Source organism: Schistocerca americana, chromosome 5, assembly GCF_021461395.2.
Source record: "Schistocerca americana isolate TAMUIC-IGC-003095 chromosome 5, iqSchAmer2.1, whole genome shotgun sequence".
Classification (NCBI taxonomy): Eukaryota; Metazoa; Arthropoda; class Insecta; order Orthoptera; family Acrididae; genus Schistocerca; species Schistocerca americana.
Genome location: NC_060123.1, coordinates 612,868,730 through 612,892,263, shown reverse-complemented (window position 1 = coordinate 612,892,263; position 23,534 = coordinate 612,868,730). Strand labels below are relative to the sequence as shown.

Sequence of the window (23,534 nt, the reverse complement as noted above, 5' to 3'; positions counted from 1 at the left end):
TGGGAAACGTCTTCCTGATGGTAGAGAAGAATACATGTAACACTTGGGTGTGTGACGTATAGACAGACCATAAGGAACATCATTGTAACTGGAACATATTTTACGCCAGTCTACCAGTATATGCTGGTGGGTGGTGTCTACTTGTTTTGCTGAACCAAGAAGTAAAGCAGTTGTCAATTCCCCATTCCCTTTGTCAGTTTATTCATAGTGAAATTAACTTATGAAATATTTAAAATCAGATTGTCCCTAATTGTTCTGAGGTGATGAACAATTGCTCTTTTCAAAGCTGCCCTTGCCTTTATGATGTACCAGTTAACTTAAAACGTTGCCTGCAGAATTAAAGAACAGTTTCCTCTGTCTCTTAAAAGTAAAAACAATTCACTTTTGCAAAGAGTAACTGTTTTGTGTCAAAATATGAGACAAGACTATTTACTCTACCTAGTAATGGTTAAAATTTTGTATGGACAAAATTCATTGTTATTTTGGTATATTGTTGGGGTTGATAATTATTTAAGGTCATTCTTTTGCTAAATATCCTGCCACTTTATACTAGTACCTATTTTGAAAAATGTAAATCCTGTTGTTTTCAATACTGAAACTTCAAATTTTTAGTTTGCATGTCAAAATATGATTACTTATTGGTCCACATTTATATTTAGTACAGCTTTGTGTGTTAGAAACGTCTGTTGTTTGAATAATTTTGCTACAACTAATTTCTGAATACTTTGCAGATTTTACTTATTGATCTTGTAATGTCAGTAAAGCACTTCAAGCAATATTTTGGGCAGGATTGATAATTTTGTCAAGTTAGCTATAAGGTATTGCTATGAATTACTCTAAACACTTAATATTTTTCACTTTCGCTAAATTTTTACTCATCTTATTTAATAGTTCTTAATCATGTGTAGTAATACATTAGGAGGTAATGTGCCACTGTGGTCTCCTCCAGGACAAATTCGAAATCTAATTATTTATTTACATTTCTTCATATGGCGCCATCACAGTGACAGCTCTTTGCAAGGGTCAGAAATAATAAGATGACAATTACATATACAAAATATTTCTTGTACTGAAATTATTGCATCTTACATCTATTTTATACACTTACCGAATTACAGCTGATATGGTACTGGTTCGTGTTATAATGATTGTCAAAATTTATCAAAAGTATATAAACATATTTCTATCAGAAAAGATTTTAATGTTGTGTTAAAATCATTACCCCTGTATGTTTTAAGAGAGTTTGGTAGTTTGTTAACCAAATGAAGTCATTGATGTATGGGCATCCTGTCATTTTTAATGTTGTTCTTTCTGGGAAATAGTTAACTTGTGATCACATACATGACTGCACATGCCAACTTTTGTTCATTGATACATAAAAACATAACAAATCTAAATATGTACAGAGAATATATTGTTAGGTATTTGCTATTCACAAACACTTCATGACATGAATCTCTATAGTCCATTGTGTCTATAAGTCTTATTGCTCTTTTTTGCAACAGCTGTATTCTTTTCCAGTATATGTCAGCTGTACAGCCCAATAGTTCCATCCCACAATCGAAAAAAGGGGTAAATTGTTACATAATATACTGCTTTCATTTTCTGGCTAGGAAATATCTTTGTGGGCTGTCTAAGGAGATACAGGGCGCTACTGACTTTTCCGCATACAAAATGAATATGATTTGTCCACCACAAATTTTCATCAAGATACACACCCAGGAATTTACAGCTCCAAGTTCAGTTGCTCAGATATTACACATATTTTTTACATTGCTGTCGTGAGACCTGCCAATTTTAAATGCCAATAACTGAGTTTTTCTGATGTTTACAATGAGAGCCTGAATACTGAAGTGTTTTGTTACTCCTGTTACACCACTAGTAGCAAAAGATTCTAGTGCCTTACATTTTTCTGCCATAGAATGAGATCTAAGTGTTGTCTGTATAGCTTATTATATGGGAGTTAATGGACTGTGCAGTGGGGTTAGTATATAGGAGCAAGTTAAAGATACCAACGATTGAGCCCTGAGGAATACCTTGAATTACTGTTTTCAATGATGGACTGAAAATTCATAATTTTATCGTCTAGTTTGTATGACAGTGTAGTACACTGCCTACAATTCAACAGGTATGACTTCAGGTTTTCAGAAGTAATCTACGATTTACTGTGCTGAACGCTTTTACAAGGTCTAAGAATATACCTGCACTCTGTATCCTCTGGCCCAACAGACAGTGAACTACATGGAAGAATTATGTAATTGCTGTGATTGTATTTAGCTCTTTTCTGAAGCCATTCTTTGAATAACAAGCAATTTGCGTTTTATGGAAAAGACACTGAAATGAGATAGGATGATACTTTCGAATACCCACGTGTACTAAAGGTGGGAATTCATATAGGGGGAGGGGGGGGGGGGGTGATGAAAAGTGCCTGTAGTTGGCTGTTCCTTCTCTCGCAATGTATTTCACTCCTTTTTTTGCGATTTGTTGCATTTTTTTTTTTTTTTTTTTTTGCTATCTTTGAGATCTTGCACTAAACAATTTCAATATATGGATTCAGAGACTTGTGAAGATTCTTCGCTAAATCACTGGATTAATATTAAGACTTTGGTTAGACTGTTGGCCATCAAATTGAGATATGACATTCTGTGTCGAAACTGGACATTAGTCACTCCATAAATCCAGAGAAAGATGTAGATATTTTGTTTGAGCCCATTCGAACGTTAAAATTTAAAACTTGGAACTAAAACCTATAACCGAATTTAGCTGCTAACATCCTATCCTGACAGCTATAAATACGACTTTTGGAAAAGTAAAATTTGATTTTTCTCCATAATAGACATCTGGCTATTAAAACTACTAAACCGTGAAGGCGACATACAACAAACGTTAAATTGGCATGAAGTGTACCAGGTGATTGTACTTCCAAATGATTTCATCGCAACCACACCAGCTGGAGAGGACTAGCAGCAGCAACATTCTGTGTAGAAGGGAAAATTACACTCGGGGTTTCTCATTCAGAAGTCCCTTTTGGAATGTTCCTCGTGCTGTCCTGATCTACCTTGACCTACATCTACATACATACTCAGCAAGCCACCTTTCGGAGCGTGGTGGTGGGTACCCTGTACCACTACTAGTCATTTCCTTTTCTGTTCCACTGTCAAACAGAGCGAGGGAAAAACTGTTATCTACGTCTCTAAGTATGAGCCATAATTTCTCTTCTCTTTTCTTCGTAATCTTTACGCGAAATGTATGTTGGAGGCCGTAGAATCGTTCTGCAGTCAGCTTCAAATGCGTTTCTCTAAATTTTCTCAATAATATTCCTCGAAAATAACGACAAGGCGTTCCCTCCAGTAGTTCCCATTTGAATGCTCTAAGCATCTACGTAATACCTGTGTGTTTTTCCAAATTATTGGTAACGAATTTAGCAGCCCGCTTCTGAATTGCCTCGATGTCTTCCTTTAATCCGACCTGTTGCAAATCCCAAACACTCGAGCATTACTAAAGAATAAATCCACTAGCATTCTCTACGCGGTCTCATTTACAGATGTTCCATTGTTGTTGTCGTGGTCTTCAGTCCTAAGACTGGTTTGATGCCGCTCTCCATGTTACCCTATCCTGTGCAAGCTTCTTCATCTCCCAGTACCTACTGCAACCTGCCTACATCCTTCTCAATCTCCTTCGTGTATTCATCTCTTGGTCTCTCTCTACGATTTTTACCCTCCACGCTGCCCTCCAGTACTAAATTGGTGATCCCTTGATGCCTCAGAACATGTCCAACCAACCGATCCCTTCTTCTAGTCAAGTTGTGCCACAAATTTCTCTTCTCCCCAATTCTGTTCAATACCTCATCATTAGTTATGTGATCTACTCATCTAATCTTCAGCATTCTTCTGTAGCACCACATTTCGAAAGCTTCTATTCTCTTCGTGTCTAAACTATTTATCGTCCACGTTTCACTTCCAAACATGGCTACACTCCATACAAATACTTTCAGAAACGACTTTCTGACATTTAAATCTATACTCGATGTTATGAAATTTCTCTTCTTCAAAAACGCTTTCCTTGCCATTGCCAGTCTGCATTTTATATCCTCTCTACTTCGACCATAGTCAGTTATTTTGCTCCCCAAATAGTAAAACTCATTTACTACTTTAAGGGTCTCATTCCCTAATCTAATTCCCTCAGCATCATTTGATTTAATTCAACTACATTCCATTATCCTTGTTTTGCTTTGTTGATGTTCATCTTATATCCGCCTTTCAAGACACTGTCCATTCCGTTCAGCTCCTCTTCCAGGTCCTTTGTTGTCTCTGACAGAATTACAATGTCATCGGCGAACCTTAAAGTTTTTATTCCTTCTTCACGGATTTTAGTCCCTACTCCGAATATTTCTTTTGTTTCCTTTACTGCTTGCTCAATATACAGATTGAATAACATCGGAGAGAGGCTACAACCCTGTTTCACTCCCTTCCCAACCACTGCTTCCCTTTCATGCCCCTCGACTCTTGTAACTGCCATCTAGTTTCTGTGCAAATTGTAAATAGCCTTTCGCTCCCTGTATTTCCCCCTGCCACCTTCAGAATTTGAAAGAGAGTATTCCAGTCAACGTTGTCCAAAGCTTTCTCTAGGTCTACAAATGCTAGAAACGCTTGTTTGCCTTTCCTTAATCAATCTTCTAAGATAAGTCGTAAGGTCAGTATTGCCTCACATGTTTCAATATTTCTACGGAATACAAACTGATCTTCCCCGAGGTCAGCTTCTACCAGTTTTTCCTTTCCCACACTTTCACAAAATTCTTCCAACAAACCAAGCTCTGCCATTCGCCTTCCCTACGACAATCTTCCTTGCATTTCATATCGCTTTGCAGTGTTACGCCTAGATTTTTAAATGACGCGACTGTGTCAGATAGTACACTACTAATGCCTTAGGTGAACATTACGGGGTTGTTTTCCACTTCATCCGCATTAACTTATATTTTTCTATATTTAGAGCTAACTGCCATTCATCGCAACAACTAGAAATTTTGTCTACGTCACCTTGTATCGTCCTATAGTCACCTAACTTTGACATATTACCGTACACCACAGCGTCATCAGCAAATAATCTCAGACTGCTGCCCACCCTCTCCGCCAGATCATTTATGTACATGGAAAATAACAGCGGTCCTATCACACTTCCCTGGGGCGTTATTGGCGATACTCTTGTATCTGATTACTACTCGCTGTCGAGGACCAATTATTGGGTTATATTACTTAAAAAGTCTTCGAGCCACTCGCATATCTGGGAACCTGTTTCACGCGCTCGTACCTTCGTTAACAGTCTGCAGTGCGGCACCGTGTCAAACGCTTTCCGGAAATCTAAAAATATGGAATCTGCCTGTTACTGAGTTTCGCACGCGCGATGCTTTCTAAAACCATGCGGATTCGTCTCAGGCAATTTATGACATTCGAAGGCGGAATATGTTCAAGAACTCAATGTATTCAAGAATACACCACAGCTGATCGGAATGTAAGGTCCGATCGGTCATGAAATAAAAACCACAGCGAAAATCAAAAAATGTTATTCGCAACAGCTTGCCACACCTTCCAGCTACCTCTGTAAATAGTCGCCGTTCCGGCTTAGACCTTTGTCGTGGAGTTGTACAAACTCTCCAGTGCCCTTGTCACAGAAGGCAGCCGCCTGTGCTTTCCGCAAATTGTCTACGCTGGTCTGCCTTTCCTTGTTTGCGCCAAGATGTTGTCTTCGTAGCCAGCCGTTCATGTGAGCAGACATGAACAACGAAGGGAGCAAACTAAGGGCTGTATTGTGGGTGATATCACACTTCCCTTAGAAAACGTTGCAGGAGCGTCTTCATTGCCCCTGCAGAAAGTGGCTGAAAATTGTCTTGAAGAAAGAAAGGCATGACGTTCACGTAATGTGGGCTGCATAGCTTCAGGTGAAATCTCTCACCAGATCTACATACTTGGCCGGAGACACTGTTGTTATACACATTTCTACGTAATCACTTTGCGCTCTGAACCGAAAGGAGCGACGTGAAACGATCGAAAGGCACACTAAAGACACTGTCCAATACATATGTGCAAACATCCATCGGATTTTCACAGTGGATTCCATTAAGCGCCTAATCGGACCTTACTTTCCAAATACGCCTCGTAGTAATTGTCGCACTGGGTAGCACATTCTCTTGATCTCTCATCGATTGGAAACGTCTGTTCATGGGTTGCCAAGACACTGGCGTGCCACCAATTGCCAGCCATGACGACTAACGAAGTCTGGCAATAATCCTGAAGCGCCATGGAATGTCATATCCGTATCTGTAACCAAGCCCGTCCGGTTCGCGGTGCGGTCTAACGCACTGCTTTCCGGGCGGGAAGGCGTGCCGGTCCCCGGCATGAATCCCCCCGGCAGATTAGTGTCGAGGTCCGGTGTGCCGGCCAGTCTGTGGATGGTTTTTAAGGCGGTTTTCCTTCTGCCTCGGCGAATGCGGGCTGGTTTCTCTTATTCCGCCTCAGTTACACTACGTCTCCCCGTACGCGAACACCATCACTACTCTACCATGTAAACATTGCGGTTACACTCGTCTGGTTCAAAAATGGTTCAAATGGCTCTGAGCACTATGGGACTTAACATCTATGGTCATCAGTCCCCTAGAACTTAGAACTACTTAAACCTAACTAACCTAAGGACAGCACACAACACCCAGCCATCACGAGGCAGAGAAAATCCCTGACCCCGCCGGGAATCGAACCCGGGAACCCGGGCGTGGGAGCGAGAACGCTACCGCACGACCACGAGATGCGGGCACTCGTCTGGTGTGAGACGTTCCCGGGAGGGGCGGCGGGGGAGGGGGGGGGAGGGTGTCCACTGGGGGCTGAACAGCACAATAACCCTCGGTTTGGCGTGGGCCGGCGGTGGGGTGAGTGGACTGCTGTAGCCTGTTGTGGGGTTGTGTACCACTGAGGGCTACGGCGGCGACGAAGCCTCTCCGTCGTTTCTAGGTCCCAAGTTCAGTGCAATACAATAACACACAATCTATAATCAACGCTAGGTTCGTCTCGATGCCCAACAGGGCTGTACTGATTCTTGCTGTTAGTTGTGCCACCACTGTGTACTAAATTAAGCACTTTCTAAACCGCAAATCATCTAAAAATTTAGGCTTGTATTCCTCTTATTATTCTGTGTACGTACAATAATTAAAATGTTGTTAGTTACTATCCTTCCTGGTGCTGCAGTTTTAATGGCTAGTCTAGTACTCTAGACATCCGAGAGCACCATTATTTCTAGTAAGTGATATTGTTTTACACTACTGGCCTTTAAAATTGCTACACTACGCAGATGACGTGCTACAGACACGAAATTTAACCGACAGGAAGAAGATGCTGTGATATGCAAATGATTAGCTTTTCAGGGCATTCACACAAGGTTGGCGCAAGTGGTGACATCTACAACGTGCTGACATGAGGAAAGTTTCCAACCGATTTCTCATACACAAACAGCATTTGATCGGCGTTGCCTGGTGAAACGTTGTTGTGATGTCTCGTGTAAGGAGGAGAAATGCGTACCATCACGTTTCCGACTTTGATAAAGGTCGATTGTAGCCTATCGCGATTGCAGTTTATCGTATTGCGACATTACTGCTTGCGTTGGCCGAGATCCAAGGAGTGTTAGCAGAATATGGAATCGGTGGGTTCAGGAGGATTAATACGGAACGTCGTGCTGGATCCCAACGGCCTCGTATCACTAACAGTCGAGATGACAGGCATCTTATCCGCATGGCTGTAACGGATCGTGCAGCCACGTCTCGATCCCTGAGTCAACAGATGGGGAAGTTAGCAAGACAACAACCATCTGCACGAACAGTTCGACGACGTTTGCAGCAGCATGGACTATCAGCTAGGAGACCATGGCTACGGTTACCCTTGACACTGCATCACAGACAGGAGCGCCTGCGATGGTGCACTCAACGACGAACCTGGGTGTACGAATGGCAAAACGTCATTTTTTCGGATGAATCCAGGTTCTGTTTACAGCATCATGATGGTCGTATCCATGTTTGGCGACATCGCGGTGCACGCACATTGGAAGCGTGTATTCGTCATCGCCATACTGGCGTACCGCCCAGCGTGATGGTATGGGGTGCCATTGGTTACACGTCTCGGTCACCTCTTGTTCGCATTGACGGTACTTTGAACAGTGGACGTTACATTTCAGATGTGTTACGACCCGTGGCTCTACCCTTCATTCGATCCCTGCGAAACCCTACATCTCAGCAGGATGATGCACGACCGCATGTTGCAGGTCCTGTACGGGCCTTTCTGGATACAGAAAATGTTCGGCTGCTGTCCTGGCCAGCACATTCTCCAGATATCCCGCCAACTGAAAACGTCTGGTCAATGGTGTCCCAGCAACTGGTCTCGTCACAACACGCCAGTCACTACTCTTGATGAACTGTGGTATTGTGTTGAAGCATCATGGGCAGCTGTACCTGTACACGCCATCCAAGCTCTGTTTGACTCAATGCCCAGGCTTATCAAGGCCGTTAGTACTGCCAGAGTTGGTTGTTCTGGGTACCGATTTCTCAGGATCTATGCACCCAAATTGCGTGAAAATGTAATCACATGTCAATTCTAGTATAATATATTTGTCCAATGAATAGCCGTTTATCATCTGCATTTCTTCTTGGTGTAGCAATTTTAATGGCCAGTAGTGTATATGATTTGATTCACAACACCTTACAACATTACGTTAATTTTGCAAGGCAGATTCGTGAGCTGTGTAATGAGATGGAGCTATGCCGTGATCCTGTCAGCTACTATTTCTCCCCGTCATGGATAATGTGCACGATTAGGACGCAGACTGAAATTTGCTTCTCAGCGAGAGCTGGCAAGTGCGTTTTGGAGGCGTACCTGTTCCTTGAAGAGCACGCCGGCCTCCTCCAAGGCCCTGGCCAGCATGGCGGAGTTCTGACGGAAGACTACGTCGTCCGCCGTCCCGTGCGCCAGCAGGAACTTCTTCTTGGCGAACCGCGCTGCCAGCCGCGTCACGTCACTCTCGTTGTAGCCAGCTTCGTTGTCATCCGGCGTGGGGTACCCCATGTACGACTCGGTGTACAAGGAGTCTGAGAACAGTGCAGGATGTGTACATGTTGCAGCTATAACGTGGGAACTCCCAGCATTAGTCTCCATGCGTATTCTCTAACTCTGCCGTGCTTTACTTTCACTTATAATATACACTGAAGCGCCACAGAAACTAGTATAGGCATGCGATTCAGATACAGAGATGTGTAAACAGGCAGAATTCAGCGCTGCGGTCGGCAACGCCTATACAATACAACAAGTGTCTGGTGCAGTTGTCATATCGGTTACTGCTGCAACAATGGCAGGTTATCAAGATTTAAGTGAGTTTGAACATGGGACGCAGCATCTCCGAGGTAGCGATGAAGTCGTAATTTTTCCGTACGACCATTTCACGAGTGTACCGTGAATATCAGGAATCTGGTAAAATATCAAATCTCCAACATCGCTGCGGGCACAAAAACATCCTGCAAGAACGGGAAGAATATCGCTGTCCCATGTCTTTTCTCACCTTATTGTATATTACACTGAAGAGTCCAAGAAACTGGTACACCCCACTAACATCGTGTAGGGCCCCCTCAACACTACGTGGCATGGAATCGACTAATGTCTGAAGTAGTGGTTGAGGAAACTGACGCCATGAATCCTGCAGGGATGCCCATAAATCTGTGAGAGTACGAGGGGGTGGAGATCTCTTCTGAACAGCATGTTGCAAGGCATCACAGATATCTACATCTACATCTACATTGATACTCCGCAAGCCACCCAACGGTGTGTGGCGGAGGGCACTTTACGTGCCACTGTCATTACCTCCCTTTCCTGTTCCAGTCGCGTATGGTTCGCGGGAAGAACGACTGTCTGAAAGCCTCCGTGCGCGCTCTAATCTCTCTAATTTTACATTCGTGATCTCCTCGGGAGGTATAAGTAGGGGGAAGCAATATATTCGATACCTCATCCAGAAACGCACCCTCTCGAAACCTGGACAGCAAGCTACACCGCGATGCAGAGCGCCTGTCTTGCAGAGTCTGCCACTTAAGTTTATTAAATCACGGTTACCAAATAACCCTGTGACGAAACGCGCCGCTCTTCTTTGGATCTTCTCTATCTCCTCCGTCAGACCGATCTGGTACGGATCCCACACTGATGAGCAATACTCAAGTATAGGTCGAACGAGTGTTTTGTAAGCCACCTCCTTTGTTGATGAACTACATTTTCTAAGCACTCTCCCAATGAATCTCAACCTGGTACCCGCCTTACCAACAATTAATTTTATATGATCATTCCACTTCAAATCGTTCCGCACGCATACTCCCAGATATTTTACAGAAGTAACTGCTACCAGTGTTTGTTCCGCTATCATATAATCATACAATAAAGGATCCTTCTTTCTATGTATTCGCAATACATTACATTTGTCTATGTTAAGGGTCAGTTGCCACTCCCTGCACCAAGTGCCTATCCGCTGCAGATCTTCCTGCATTTCGCTACAATTTTCTAATGCTGCGACTTCTCTGTATACTACAGCATCATCTGCGAAAAGCCGCATGGAACTTCCGACACTATCTACTAAGTCATTTATATATATTGTGAAAAGCAATGATCCCATAACACTCCCCTGTGGCACGCCAGAGGTTACTTTAACGTCTGTAGACGTCTCTCCATTGATAACAACATGCTGTGTTCTGTTTGCTAAAAACTCTTCAATCCAGCCACACAGCTGGTCTGATATTCCGTAGACTCTTACTTTGTTTATCAGGCGACAGTGCGGAACTGTATCGAACGCCTTCCGGAAGTCAAGAAAAATAGCATCTACCTGGGAGCCTGTATCTAATATTTTCTGGGTCTCATGAACAAATAAGGCGAGTTGGGTCTCACACGATCGCTGTTTCCGGAATCCATGTTGATTCCTACATAGTAGATTCTGGGTTTCCAGAAATGACATGATACGCGAGCAAAAAACATGTTCTAAAATTCTACAAGAGTCGACGTAAGAGATATAGGTCTATAGTTTTGCGCATCTGCTCGACGACCCTTCTTGAAGACTGGGACTACCTGTGCTCTTTTCCAATCATTTGGAACCCTCCGTTCCTCTAGAGATTTGCGGTACACGGCTGTTAGAAGGGGGGCAAGTTCTTTCGCGTACTCTGTGTAGAATCGAGTTGGTATCCCGTCAGGTCCAGTGGACTTTCCTCTATTGAGTGATTCCAGTTGCTTTTCTATTCCTTGGACACTTATTTCGATGTCAGCCATTTTTTCGTTTGTGCGAGGATTTAGAGAAGGAACTGCAGTGCGGTCTTCCTCTGTGAAACAGCTTTGGAAAAAGGTGTTTAGTATTTCAGCTTTACGCGTGTCATCCTCTGTTTCAATGCCATCATCATCCCGTAGTGTCTGGATATGCTCAGTAATGTTCATGTCAGGGTAGTATGGTGGCTATCGGAAGTCTTTAAACTCAGAAGAGTGTTCCTGGAGTCACTCTGTAGCAATTCTGGACGTGTGGGGTGTCGCATTGTCCTGCTGGAATTGCCCAAGTCCGTCGGAGTGCACAATGGACATGATGGATGCAAGTGATCAGACAGGATGCTTACGTACGTGTCACCTGTCAGAGTAGTATCTAGACGTATCAGGGGTCCCATATCTCTCCAAGTGCACACGCCCCACACCATTACAGAGCCTCCGCCAACTTGAACAGTCCCCTGCTGACATGCAGGGCCTATGGATTGATGACGTTGTCTCCATACCCATACACGTTCATGCTCTCGATACAATTTGAAACGAGACTCGTTCGACAAGTCAATATGTTTCCAGTTATCAACACTCCAATGTCTTTGATGACGGACCAAGGCGAGGTGTAAAGCTTTATGTCATGCTGTCATCAAAGGTACACGAATGGGCCTTGGACTCCGAAAGCCCATATCGATGATGTTTCGTTGAAAGGTTCGCACGCTGACACTTGTAGATGGCCCAGCATTGAAACCTGCAGCAATTTGAGGAATGGTTGCACTTCTGTCACGTTGAACGATTCTTTTCAGTCGTCGTTGGTCACGTTCTCAGGATCTTTTTCCGGCCCCAGAGATGTCGGAGATTTGATGTTTTACCGGATTCCTTATATTCACGGTACAATCGTGAAATGGTCGTACAAGAATATCCCCATTACCTCGCTCCCTCTGAGATGCTGTGTCGTATCGCTCCCGTATTCAGTCAAAATCCACCATCTCTGTTTAGAAGGTTGGTTGAAAGTTTGATTTCAACAGCTTCCTTAATGACACTATCCCAATAGCTGGACGTGCAAGCCAGAATTTCCGTGTTGTTGTATTCCATAGGATGACCGGTGTCAAGGCAATGTTCTGCATTAGCGGATTTGCTCGGTTGTTGTAAGCGTGTGTGACGCTTATGTTCAATACACCGGTCTCCCACAGTCCTGACTGTCTGACCTGAATTCCATCCACCCGAATATTCAGTTCACTATGGAGGTGGAAACGAATGGAGGCCTTCCCTTCCTTGATGTGTTGGTCGCAAGGAAGATTGATGGTACGTTAGGACAATCTGTTTATAGGAAGCCTACTCACACTGACTTGTATCTGCGAGCTGATAGTTGTCACCATCCAGCTCAGCGTGAAGGAGTACTTCGTACCCTGGTTCACAGATCCCACGTTATCTCAGACCCTGAAAGTTTGGCAGCTGAGCTAGCACATCTCGAAATCACCTTTCGTCAGAATGGTTATAGTGAGAGGCAGATCAAACGCGCGTTGCGCTATCAACCTTCACTGCAACGGGTGAGTGACGATAGCAACGAAGTGGCACCTAAGTCTACGGCCTTTTTGCGTTACGCAGGAAGCATTTCTAACAGGATTGGCCGTATTTTGCGGAAATATGATGTGAAATTTATTTTTTGACCACCTTCTAAAAAATGGTTCAAATGGCTCTGAGCACTATGGGACTTAGCATCTGTGGTCATCAGTCCCCTATAACTTAGAACTACTTAAACCTAACTAACCTAAAGACATCACACACATCCATGCCCGAGGCAGGATTCGAACCTGTGACCGTAGCAGTCGCGCGGTTCCGGACTGAGCGCCTTAACCGCGAGACCACCGCGGCCGGCACCACCTTCTAAGATTAAGGCCCTGTAGGCGTCCGTAAAAGATGATCTTGGTTTGCGTAAGGCTGGTATCTATCGTATTCCTTGCAGTTGTGGCTTGACATATATTGGTAAGACAATCAGGCCAGGGGAACGGTGTATTGAACATAAGCGTAAAAAAAAATGGTTCAAATGGCTCTGAGCACTATGGGACTTAGCATCCATGGTCATCAGTCTCCTAGGACTTAGAACTACTTAAACCTAACTAACCTAAAGACATCACACAACACCCATTCATCACAAGGCAGAGAAAATCCCTGACCCCGCCGGGGATCGAACCCGAGAACCCGGGCGCGGGAAGCGAGAACGCTACCGCACGACCACGAGATGCGAACGAACATAAGCTTCACATACGCTTACAACAGCCGAGCAAATCCGCTATTGCATAACATTGCCTTGACACCGGTCATCCTATGGAATACAACACGGAGATTCTGGCTTGCACGTCCAGCTATTGGGATAGTGTCATTAAGGAAGTTGGTGAAATCAAACTATCAAGCAACCTTATAAACAGAGATGGTGGATTTTGTCTAAATGCTGCTTGGAATCCGGCTCTGTCTCTCATCAAAAAACAGAGGGACAGAATTAGGGCTACCTCACCTGTTGATTAATAGTCACTATCGATATTTCTAATGTTGGTTATCGTTGGTTGCGTGTTGACTCTGCAGTTACTTGTTCTGTGTGTGGTATCTTCCTTATTTCTCCTCTGTGAAACGAGGTATTAAATTCCCCTGTACATTGCTTCCTCCTTGCACTTGTGCCTTGAGAATGGCAGGGTGTGCTCCTGCCGAAATATCGGCGGTTGTCGACGACGTCACCCGGCAGCAAACCCGTAAATTATTTGAACATTCAGTTCGCCGGGAAAAGTTAAGCTCTCACAACCATGAAAATGTTTTAGAGCCACTGCAGGCTCATATTCAGATGGAGGTGTTACAGAAACATTATGTTGTGGACCAAGCGTAGCTAGATGCAGTGCTGGTGAGTGCACTGCCTTGTGGTATCCACATCAGATTGTTTCTTATAACGTGCATTATTACGCTATGCACACAAATAAACACAGTACGTAGCTACATTTGGTTTTACACTGGCTCACAGCATGTAAACATTCCATGTTTTTACAAAGTATGTAAAACATACTTCGTTTATTTGTATACATAGCTTAACAACGCACGTTATAAGAAGCAATCTGATGTGGATACCACAAGGCAGTGCACTCGGCAGCACTGCATCTAGCTACACTTCGTCCACAACATAATGTTCCTGTAACACCTCCATCTGATGACGAGCCTGCAGCGGCTCGAAAACATGTTCATGGTTGAATAAGTCGTAAAAAAGCGTCTGGTTGCATATTTATTACCAGATAAATGCCAAAACAAAAAAATACTTCTCTTTGGGTTTTCCATGGAACCGCCCACGAAATAATGGTGCCTCCATAACTCCCATCAAGCCCACCGAAGACCACATCAAATTCAAAAAGAACCAACCTATTTCCTCTATTTACCCGAGCAGGAGGAAGTGTGTAATATTCATACTTTGACTCTGTACTGTAGGATAGTGACACTAAGGCGATCCTTCTGATCAGTATAAAAGTGGTCCCTAACCCAAAGGCTATCCGAAACACTCGATCCTACATTTTTTATCACCAACAGAACTCGAGATATAAGCACCAGAATTTCCCATTTTTATGCGTGGCGCTTAGGAACATTCTAGGCAAGTATGCTGTCGCATCTCTACCGATTTTGATATCCTATTTGATGTTAAATGGTTTATGTCCATGATTTACTAGGTTTTCAGCAAAGGCAGGATGGCTATTTTCATATTTCCTCTTTCTTATGTATTCTTTGTATCTAGTTTTCAGATTTTTTCCTGTCATTGCCATATAAATTGCCTTGCAAACGTGACATTCTAACTGGTATTTACCAGCTCCTTGATATCTGTCTCGTTGTTGTATTGGCACAAAAAACCAAAGAAGGGAAAGCCGAAAGTCGGAAGGAATATATACACTCCTGGAAATTGAAATAAGAACACCGTGAATTCATTGTTCCAGGAAGGGGAAACTTTATTAACACATTCCTGGGGTCAGATACATCACATGATCACACTGACAGAACCACAGGCACATAGACACAGGCAACAGAGCATGCACAATGTCGGCACTAGTACAGTGTATATCCACCTTTCGCAGCAATGCAGGCTGCTATTCTCCCATGGAGACGATCGTAGAGATGCTGGATGTAGTCCTGTGGAACGGCTTGCCATGCCATTTCCACCTGGCGCCTCAGTTGGACCAGCGTTCGTGCTGGACGTGCAGACCGCGTGAGACGACGCTTCATCCAGTCCCAAACATGCTCAATGGGGGACAGATCCGGAGATCTTGCTGGCCAGGGTAGTTGACTTACACCTTCTAGAGCACGTTGGGTGGCACGGGATACATGCGGACGTGCATTGTCCTGTTGGAACAGCAAGTTCCCTTGCCGGTCTAGGAATGGTAGAACGATGGGTTCGATGACGGTTTGGATGTTCCGTGCACTATTCAGTGTCCCCTCGACGATCACCAGTGGTGTACGGCCAGTGTAGGAGATCGCTCCCCACACCATGATGCCGGGTGTTGGCCCTGTGTGCCTTGGTCGTATGCAGTCCTGATTGTGGCGCTCACCTGCACGGCGCCAAACACGCATACGACCATCATTGGCACCAAGGCAGAAGCGACTCTCATCGCTGAAGACGACACGTCTCCATTCGTCCCTCCATTCACGCCTGTCGCGACACCACTGGAGGCGGGCTGCGCGATGTTGGGGCGTGAGCGGAAGACGGCCTAACGGTGTGCGGGACCGTAGCCCAGCTTCATGGAGACGGTTGCGAATGGTCCTCGCCGATACCCCAGGAGCAACAGTGTCCCTAATTTGCTGGGAAGTGGCGGTGCGGTCCCCTACGGCACTGCGTAGGATCCTACGGTCTTGGCGTGCATCCGTGCGTCGCTGCGGTCCGGTCCCAGGTCGACGGGCACGTGCACCTTCCGCCGACCACTGGCGACAACATCGATGTACTGTGGAGACCTCACGCCCCACGTGTTGAGCAATTCGGCGGTACGTCCACCCGGCCTCCCGCATGCCCACTATACGCCCTCGCTCAAAGTCCGTCAACTGCACATACGGTTCACGTCCACGCTGTCGCGGCATGCTACCAGTGTTAAAGACTGCGATGGAGCTCCGTACGCCACGGCAAACTGGCTGACACTGACGGCGGCGGTGCACAAATGCTGCGCAGCTAGCGCCATTCGACGGCCAACACCGCGGTTCCTGGTGTGTCCGCTGTGCCGTGCGTGTGATCATTGCTTGTACAGCCCTCTCGCAGTGTCCGGAGCAAGTATGGTGGGTCTGACACACCGGTGTCAATGTGTTCTTTTTTCCATTTCCAGGAGTGTAGAATGGCTGTACAAGGAAAAAATTTTAAACAGTGTTACAGAAAAAAATGTCAAATTATTCTCTGTGCACAATTTTAATTGCGGTTTCCTCTTCCATTCCTTTCCCTCGTTCCATGTTCTCCTCCTATACTTCCTTCTCTTCCTTTCCAACGAATTGAATTCCAATCCCCCATTACAATTAAATTTTCGTCTCTCTTGACAGTCTGAGGGAATGTGTGATGAAATAAAGGAAATATTCAATCTCTTCATTGGGAAATTAGGAGGTACATAAACTTGAACTACTGTGGTGCATATTTACTCCATGTCTATCTTGGCTATGGTAGTGCCTTCACAATGCTGTAGTACACCACGGACATTAATGTTTTCTTATTCATTATTAGATCTATCTCTATTTGATTATGTATTTGCATAATTTTATTCAAGTGACGGGAAATCCTGTTTTCCTACCATCAGACTTCATGAAGTCCCTCAAAATGTAGCTTCAAAGTATCAATTTCCAATTTTATATTGTCTTATCTACTCGCCCGCTTAAGGAAGCTTACATCCCACGCTCTATAACCGCTCTTTCAATTGAGAACAATATTATCAGGCTTATTATCATGTAGGAGAGAGGTGATCGATAACATCTGAAATAAGTAATAGAATTGAAAAAATGTTAATTAAAATTATCGATATACAGGGTGAGTCACCTAACATTACCGCTGGATATATTTCGTAAACCACATCAAATACTGACGAATCGATTCCACAAACCGAACGTGAGGAGAGGGGCTAGTGTAATTGGTTAATACAAACCATACAAAAATGCACGGAAGTATGTTTTTTAACACAAACCTACGTTTTTTTTTTAAATGGAACCCCGTTAGTTTTGTTACCACATCTGAACATATAAACAAATACGTAATCAGTACCGTTTGTTGCATTGTGAAATGTTAACTACATCCGGAGATATTTTAACCTAAAGTTGACGCTTGAGTACCACTCCTCCGCTGTTCGATCGTGTGTATCGGAGAGCACCGAATTACGTAGGGATCCAAAGGGAACGGTGATGGACCTTAGGCACAGAAGAGACTGGAACAGCATATTACGTCCACATGCTAACACCTTTTTATTGGTCTTTTTCACTGACGCACATGTACATTGCCATGAGGGGTGAGGTACACGTGCACAGGTGGTTTCCGTTTTCAATTACGGAGTGGAATGGAGTGTGTCCCGACATGTCAGGCCAATAGATGTTCAATGTGGTGGCCATCATTTGCTGCACACAATTGCAATCTCTGGCGTAATGAATGTCGTACACGCCGCAGTACATCTGGTGTAATGTCGCCGCAGGCTGCCACAATACGTTGTTTCATATCCTCTGGGGTTGTAGGCACATCACGGTACACATTATCCTTTAACGTACCCCACAGAAAAAAGTCCAGAGGTGTAAGATCAGGAGAACGGGCTGGCCAATTTATGCGTCCTCCACGTCCTATGAAACGCCCGTCGAACATCCTGTCAAGGGTCAGCCTAGTGTTAATTGCGGAATGTGCAGGTGCACCATCTTGCTGATACCACATACGTCGACGCGTTTCCAGTGGGACATTTTCGAGCAACGTTGGCAGATCATTCTGTAGAAACGCGATGTATGTTGCAGCTGTTTGGGCCCCTGCAATGAAGTGAGGACCAATGAGGTGGTCGTCAATGATTCCGCACCGTACATTTACAGCCCACGGTCGCTGTCGCTCTACCTGTCTGAGCCAGGGTGGATTGTCCACGGACCAGTAATGCATGTTCCGTAGATTCACTGCCCCGTGGTTTGTGAAACCCGCTTCATCGGTAAACAGGTAGAACTGCAACGCAATCTCTGTTAATGCCCATTGACAGAATTGCACTCGATGATTAAAGTCATCACCATGTAATTGCTGATGTAGCGACACATGAAACGGGTGAAAGCGGTGACGATGCAGTATGCGCATGACACTACTTTGACTCAGTCCACCGGTTCTCGCAGTGTCCAGTGTACTCATGTGTGGGTTCATGGCAACAGCAGCTAACACACCAACTACACCCGCTTTTCCTGTGACGGGCCTGTTACGGACCCGTTTGCGTGCTACGACCATACCTGTTGCATACAGTTGGCGGTAGATGTTATGCAATGTGCGGCACGTTGGATGCTCTCTGTCCAGGTACCGTTCTGCATACACCCTGCAGGCTTCAGCTGCATTTCGTCGACACTCGCCATAGATGAGTATCATCTCCGCCTTTTCAGAGTTCGAATACACCATGGTCACAATTCCTACAACACTACACTATCACAGACGTCTGGTAACACGGTGTACTACAGTTGCTCTGCGTGCGGAGACGAACGCAGAATAACAATAGCAGCAAGCGCTACATGTGGACACTGCGACAGCTAGACCAAACCACAACAGTGCACTACAGCCACACTCGTAAACACGGTCGTCATCGTAAACATGTCCCTGCAGATGCTGCTCGCCGACCGAGGCCCGTATTTGTTACAACACGCAACTGAACGTCGGAGGTTCCAAGCGTCAACTTTAGGTTACAATATCTCCGGATGTAATTAACATTTTACAATGCAACAAACGGCACTGATTACGTATTTGTTTATATGTTCAGATGTGCTAACGAAACTAACGTGGTTCCATTTAAAAAAACGTAGGTTTGTGTTAAAAAACATACTTCCGTGCATTTTTATATGGTTTGTATTAAATAATTACACTAGCCCCTCTCCTCACGTTCGGTCTGTGGAATCGGTTCGTCAGTATTTGATGTGGTTTACGAAATATATCCAGCGGTAATGTTAGGTGACTCACCCTGTATAATCTCTCATCAGAATAACGCTCGCAGCAAAGTAGCGCTTCAGGGAAATCAAATAGGGTTTAACGCGGCTGCTTTAGTTTCTAAATTCTACTATATAAACCAGGTGCGGGTATTGTTAGTTCTCTCGTCTTGTTTTCTGCGCTCTGAATAACTCTGCGTTGCTGTGGCGTGCGATATAGCCGGCATTTCCGTATGAAATGTTACGAAATGGATCAGTTCACTTTTGTTAAACTGCAAGAGAACTGACTGTAGTTAATTTATAAGGAACAGACTTTTGTCGTAAAGTCACTAACTAAGAATGTCTGAGGAATTGTATGCGCGAGAAAAAGTAGCGCTCAGTATTAAATTCTATTACATGCCGAATAACCGATAATAGGATCTGTGGAGTATACGAAGGGACGTTACATTGAATATAAGAATGTGAAAGTAAAGGCGTACGAAGTTTGAATGACTGTGTCGACGTATAGTAATGGACTATAGTCATTGCTATATTTTCTTCGAGTAAAAAACTATAAAAATCACGGACATTTTAGTTCACGTAATTGCTGAGAGTGATTGTAAGATCAACCCTCCTTTTCCCTATATACAAAACACAATCATTCATGATCATTTAATTATTATTAAATATTGTTAATAAGAAACTAAAGTAATTTCAACAATTGCGTGTATATTAGTCAACGATAATCATCTATATATCCGGATGACGGAAGGTTCGATTATGAAATATTACGAAGCGTAAATTGTGACTGACGGAAGGTTCGCTTATGAAATATTACGAAGCGTAAATTGTGACTTAGAAGCTGTATAACGTTTCATTTCCAAGCGGACAGATATAATACAAAATCAGAAACAGTCCGGATAAGTAGTATCTCTGTATCTCTGGATGACGGAAGGTTCGATTATGAAATATTACGAAGCGTAAATTGTGATTTAAAAGTTGTATAACATTTCATTTCCAAGCGTACAGAAATAATACAAAATCAGAAACAGTCCGGATAAGTAGTAGTAACGTCGAAAATAGGAAGTTGAAATAATAACTAACATCCAAAGATGTTATTAACTCTCTTGTGTTCGGTAACGCAGCAACAAATGAAGTTGATCGACTGCGTAAAAAGTCAACATTAATTATTATTGTGAAGACCCGATATTTAGTCGCCGTTACAGTGAAGATGTATGTGTGTGCTCCATGTGATATGTGGAGATAACGGGAAGTCAGGCATATACAGCAGATAACAACTTCAATATCTTACGTCAGAGAAGTCGACGACAGTAGATCGACGAAGGGCGGCTGCATCTGGCGCTCAACGCGTGGCTCGGAAAAAGGTATGAAAACAGTTATTACGTAATAAACAGTGGTGAAATGTAACTGTTGTGACTGCGTAAAAAACAGTGACTCAAAACTTCTAATTATATGTTTCATATTCTCCACTACGACAACCCACGAGGCGCCTACCTCCGGGAACTACAGGACTTCAGAAGCTGTACGGAAGGTAGGAAATAATTGACTTGTGTTATGCGGCTCGGACGTTTATGTGTGAAGACATTTTATTGCTGGTTGAACAGTATCTCATTGCGCTTTCTTTTAATTTTAATTGTGTGGTTAAATGAGGCAAGTCCGTGACGCATAAACTGTATAAGTAGTTAGAGCTATATTTTATTTATTGTGTATTATTATTTTGGTGTTATTCTGAGAGCGTATATTGATAACAATGAAACGTGGTACCATTTAAGATCGAATCTAGATGCAAGTCTAGGGACCTTGGGGAGAGAAGATACGAGAGAGGATGAAAACCGTATGGAAAGTTTAGATGTTAAGAGGGCAGAGGATTCGTTCGAACCTGAAATGTCAAATATGAGTAGAACTAGTTTGGTGAGGAGTAATGACCATACCGAAAGTTATAAGGCTGAAACTACAGGTACTTGTGAGGAAAGTAATCTTACCAGTGTGGTCAGTACGCCATTTGGAAACATCAGTATCAATAAGCTGTTTGAATTTCCAGTGAAATCAAATCAGGAACAAACAGAGCTAGACAAAAAACGTGATCTTAGAGATAAAGCCTTTAGAGAGAAAATTTTAGAACCAGAGAAACGACGCAAACTTGCGGAAAAAGCTTTTCGGGGGGAGATGCTACAGTTACAGAAACAACGAGATCTTCAAGAATTTAAGAAAGAGGTATAAAGACTGTTAACAACCTAGAATCACTTACTAAGAAAAGCGATGAATATTTATCTGCGAGATATATCAATTAAGTGTAAAATCTTCTAATGAAATGGACGAAACATTGCAAACAACGGTCTCCAAATTAGAGGGGAATGTGGAGCAATAAATAAAGAACAGACTAAAATTGCTGAAAAGATGGATAAAGTAACTAACCAAGTAGAGTTTTAAAGATCACAGGGCAGGAGTTTATATGATGACTATCTTAGTAAACAGACGACTAAGATAGAGGAAGATTTGTCAGAATGGTTAGAAGCAAAGTAGGGAGAAGTTCACACGCAACTTCAGAATGCTACCGAGAAAGCGACGCACAGAATAAACCAAATGCTCCACAACGCGAGGAGGTAGACAACGTGGTACAAATGAAAGCAGAATTCAATCCTATTAGGAGAAAATTTTATCCGAGGTGCGTAATTGGCAGGAATATGTAACCAATCGTTTCTCAAAATGTGAAGGTTGTCCTAAGAGACAAAACCAATTTGAAATATACCCAGAACCATATTCCAGAAATCAATCACCCGTTGGGAAGTGGCGATGAGTAGGATCTTGAAGATCGATATTATGGTCGCAAGGGGACTGTTTCATCCTCTAAGGTCGAACACAGTATTTTCAAAGCTAGGCAATTTCAAATATTTTCGAACGACAAAAATTCTATGTACACAATGGTGTTTATAAAAAGGTTCAGAAATGTATTTCTCCGATCTCGAAAGAAACAAGATAAAATACAGTTTATAGTGTCAAAGACCAGTGGAGAAGTTTCATTGTGGGCATCGGAAGCAGCTGAAAGTTGCAAGACCTGCAGAGATTTTGAAGAATTATTCATCGCAAGGCAAACAAGATCTATTAAGGAATGACCTTCTCAACCTATGCAAGGAATGTAGCGATAGCCCTTGTATGTACACTGATGGCTCTCAGACTAACCGTTGTGTCGGGGGTGCCTTCATCACTGGCCCGACGATTTTCGACATCAGCTTCCGGAACACTGCTCAGTATTTGCAGCAGAGCTCTACGCCCTGTATCGGGCCGTGCAATACATCAGCCAACACTGGATTTTGAATTGTGTCATGTGCTGCGGTTCTCTGACGTTCTCTGAGTGCCTCTCAGAGTCTCTGTGCGCTGTACACAGTCCATCCCTTAGTGCAACGGGTCCGAGTGAGTTTCCACTTGCTCATTCTTAACGGAGCTAGTGTGATATTTATGCGGACCGCTGGTCACATCGGTCTGACGGGCAACGAGGCCGTTGACACAACTGCCAAGGCTGCAGTCCTCCTAGCTCAGTCCGCTAGTTCTTCCACTCCTTCCAATGATCTCAGTGTTGCCGTCTGTCAGCAGGTGGTATCACTTTGTCACCTCCACTGATCTTCCCTTCATGGGAAAAAGTTCCGGCGAACTGAACCTCTCCCAGCGGCTTGGACGACCTATTCTCGGCACTCTGACCGCGAGGAGCTCATTTTAGCTGGGTTTCATATTGGGCACTGTCATTTCAGCTGTCGCCGTTTGTTATGTGGTGATTCCCACCAATTTGTGCTTATTGTCATCAGCCTTTGGTGGTTCGCCATTTCCTGACCGAATGCCCTTTTTTTAACCATTTACATTCTAATGTATGTTTCACATCCGAGTTATCGGCCGTTTTAGCGAACGGCGCGCGGGATGTCGACCGCGTTTTACTTTTTATCCGCCGTAGCAATATGGCGAAGCACACGTGATCTTTAACTCGCGACCTCGGTTGTCTTTACAGCGTACCCGCCAGGGTAGCGGAGCGCGCTAACGTGCTACTTCCTGGACTCGGGTAGGCGCGCCGGCCGCCGATCGAATCCGCCCGGCGGTTTAACGACGAGGGCCGGTGTGCCG

At 44.0% G+C, this 23,534-nt stretch overlaps 1 protein-coding gene across 1 annotated transcript in view; it reads right to left on the bottom strand.

The window, feature by feature from the left end:
• LOC124616585 (venom dipeptidyl peptidase 4-like) overlaps positions 1–23,534 on the bottom strand; it is a 256,248-nt gene that overhangs the window by 11,720 nt on the left and 220,994 nt on the right. Inside the window, exon 15 of the mRNA XM_047144906.1 lies at positions 8,907–9,118. Coding sequence (XP_047000862.1) covers positions 8,907–9,118 — 212 coding nt within the window. The remainder of the gene's footprint in view (positions 1–8,906; positions 9,119–23,534) is intronic.